General features: G+C 44.6%; 1 protein-coding gene across 1 annotated transcript in view; it reads right to left on the reverse strand.

The window, feature by feature from the left end:
• Positions 1-146: 146 nt before the first annotated feature.
• The window catches only part of Kif1bp (KIF1 binding protein), an 18623-nt gene continuing 15483 nt past the window's right edge, over positions 147-3286 (reverse strand). Inside the window, exon 7 of the mRNA XM_005360109.3 lies at positions 147-1576. Within this exon, the coding sequence (XP_005360166.1) occupies positions 701-1576 (876 nt within the window). The 3' untranslated portion in view covers positions 147-700. The remainder of the gene's footprint in view (positions 1577-3286) is intronic.

The following is a 3286-nucleotide window of genomic DNA, read 5'->3' on the forward strand; positions in this document are numbered from 1 at the left end:
TCTTGTAGACCAGGCTGGCCTCGAACTCACAGAGATCCGCCTGCCTCTGCCTCCCGAGTGCTGGAATTAAAGGCGTGCGCCACCACCGCCCGGCTCTTTATTTTTTAAAAGAACATTCTTACAAGAAAAAGGGGGCAACAGAAGTGTTTACTAGTTGAAACAAGTAAATTTATTAAGTGCAAAGCCTTTTGTCTTATAATTAAGATAAGCCATTTTACAACATTTTTACTTAAGTTTTTAGTATTTTCAAAAGGGAAGAATTTATCTAGGAGTTTAAGAAAGTATTTTACAGAGAATGACTATAGGAAATAACTTTCTCAAATCTGTCACAGTAGCAGGCTCCTCTACCAAGTACACTGCCTCGTGTTGCTCCTGGTGCTAAACCCAACAAGTACCAGTCAACAGAGGACTTAGCAGTCAGAGATCATGGCAGGAAATGTTTGTGCTTAAACAGGAAAACAAGCGATGGAAAATTCAGAACACCTGTCACTTAGCAAGGCAATTACATAATTAGGTATAAATTATTAATTAATTTTATGCTGCTTAAGGTCCTAGCATAGACTCAGGTTCCTGACTGCATCTGAAGCTCCGAGTGCATTCCTCTCACTCTGGTGGTGAAGGCAACCACGGAGCTGGGCCTGGCTCACTATGGGGTGGAGGGGGAATGCTTCAGGTTGTGTTTCCTGTCCTTTGACAAGGCTTAAGTCAGGGCCATCTTGGCTCTGAACCGCTCCATTTTTGTTGGGAGAAGACTAACCATCTCTTTACTAAGTTCCAACTCAACTTCTATTTCTTGGGCAGCCTCGGGGTGAGTGTCACAGTAATCAACAATAAATCTGTAATGCTCCAAAGAGGTTGCCAAGTTTTCTAGCTCTTTCTTGGGGTCTGAAGTGATGATTCTGCCATAAAGACGAGCTACTCGGAACTTAGCTAACATGGCAGGGCGGAGAACATCTTCCCCAATGTGCTCAGGAAAGACTTTATTCGGATCCCTCAAGGAGTCTAGGAAGAGCTGGTAGTACTTGAGTGCAGACTTATTCAGGCTATTGATCTTTTTCACAATGTGTGAGTCAGGATCCCTGAGCTTGTCGGCAATAGCAACCTTCAAATCCATCATGTCATAGTAAGTGTGTGCAATTTCAAACTGAATCTGCCTGTTGACCAACAGATAATACTGGGGGTTCAAGTCCACAATCAGGGGCTCTAGCATGGCAATTCTGCGTTTATGCATCTTGCATCGCCTCTCCATGTCAGTCTCAAAGAAAGCGAGCACCTTGAACAGAGCGCTGTGGTCTTGGACAACTTCAATATGATCAGTAACATACCCATCAATCTGGAAGAACTCTTTTGCCTCAGACACATAGTGTTGACCCAGTAGGAAAAGTTCCCTGGCTTCTTCAAAATCTAACGGCCTCAAGTATCTCACTTTCTCCTCCACTGCCGAGATGGCATCACACAGCTCTCCAGTTCCAAACTGCACAGCCCTTTTCCTGATGCTCTCCTCCTCGTCAAGCTCCTTCTTCCGTAATGCTCTGAGTTCCGACTGTTTGTCCACATCAAGTTCTCCAATGTTGTCCTAAAAGGAGGAACCATAGTTAAATGTTGTCCTAAAAGGAGAAACCATAGTTAAGAGGATACTCATTTTCTGTCAACTAAAACTACAGAGTAAACCTCAGCCAGCTTGTGTGATGGAGCAGACCTGTAATGCCAGAAATCTTAAAACAATCACAAAACCTCACTTGGAAGGCAGAAGCAGGCAGACCCTCTGTGAGTTCAAGGCCAGCCTGGTCTACACAGGAGGCTCCAGACAGACAGTCAACCTAAAAGTAAAATCTGACAGTGGGCAGATGGCTCACATTTAAATTACGGCACTCTACAGTTAGGCGGGAGATGGCTGCAAGTCTGAGGCCAGGGTGGGCTCCACAGTGAATCCCAGGCCAGCATATACCATATGGTGGTTTGACAACCTGAGATTGATCCTGGGACCCTCACAGTGGAAGAAATGGACAATGTCCTTCATGTTGTCCTCTCCCTCCTACCTACGCGTGTACGTATGTATATGGACACACACACTCACTACCTGAATTAAATGAAAACCTATATTAAATGATCAAAGCGCAACAAGGTTGAAGTTTTTCTTGTAATGTGGGTCCTGAGGATCAAACTCTTGACTTGGTTGCACCTTCACCTGCTGAGTGAGTCAGCTGACAGTCCTACTTTAGACACTCAGATACTTCCTTTTTGTGGTTTTTCGAGACAGGGTTTCTCTGTAGCTTTGGAGCCTGTCCTAGAACTCTCTCTGTAGACCAGGCTGGCTTCGAACTCACAGAGATTCGCCTCTGGCTATCTACACTTGACTGTTGCATTAACTCTGTCCACACTTAACAACTGACTGACTATGTCTTGAGCCTACAAGATTTTGTCAGTTTGTAAGGTAATACTGCAAAGACACAAAAATTAGTGAGAGTTACTTCCTGCCTTCAAGGACTTGCAGTCTAAACTAAATCAAGGGGCCAGGCGTGGTGGTACATTCTGTGATCCTAGTACTAGGAAGGTTGAGGATGGAGGATTGCCACAAGTCTGAGGCCAGGAAGGACTGCTTAAGTAAGCTCTGTACCAGACGGCACTAGCGCGAGATCCCCGTCTCAAAACAGGACCAAAACACAAAATCACAAACAGAAGGAGATAATAGATGAGATTGTTGATTCACTTATTTATTTGGTCATTTTAAATGACTAGGCCACCAAAGCGCACCCGGACTTTACTTTCTTCCGATCTTTTTAAAGTTAACTTCATTTTTATCTTATATGCATGGGTATTTTGCCTGCATGCATGTCTGTGCACCAGGTTGGTGCCTGGTATCTGCGGGAAGATGATTATCAGATCCCTGATAGACGGTTGGGAGCTGCCATGTGGGTGCTGGCAACTGAACCCTGTTCCTCTGGAGGAGCAGCTGATGCTTTTAACTCCTGAGTCATTACCTGAGCTCCCTATTTGGTTTTTTGAGACAGGGTCTTACTATGTAGTTCTGGTTGCCTTGGAACTCACTATGTAGACTAGACTGTCCTCAAACTCACCAAGATTTTCTTGGTTCTGCCTCCTGAGTGTTGGAATGTGCCACCATTCCCAGGTTATAAAACAGAATTTAAATGACTTTATGAAGTCAAAAGAAGAATATAGTATTTGTGGAGGATAAAGAATTATTCTCCGGGCGATGGTGGTGCACGCCTTTAATCCCAGCACTCGGGAGGCAGAGGCAGGCGGATCTCTGTGAGTTCGAGACCAG

Source organism: Microtus ochrogaster, linkage group LG2, assembly GCF_000317375.1.
Source record: "Microtus ochrogaster isolate Prairie Vole_2 linkage group LG2, MicOch1.0, whole genome shotgun sequence".
NCBI classification, from domain to species: domain Eukaryota; kingdom Metazoa; phylum Chordata; class Mammalia; order Rodentia; family Cricetidae; genus Microtus; species Microtus ochrogaster.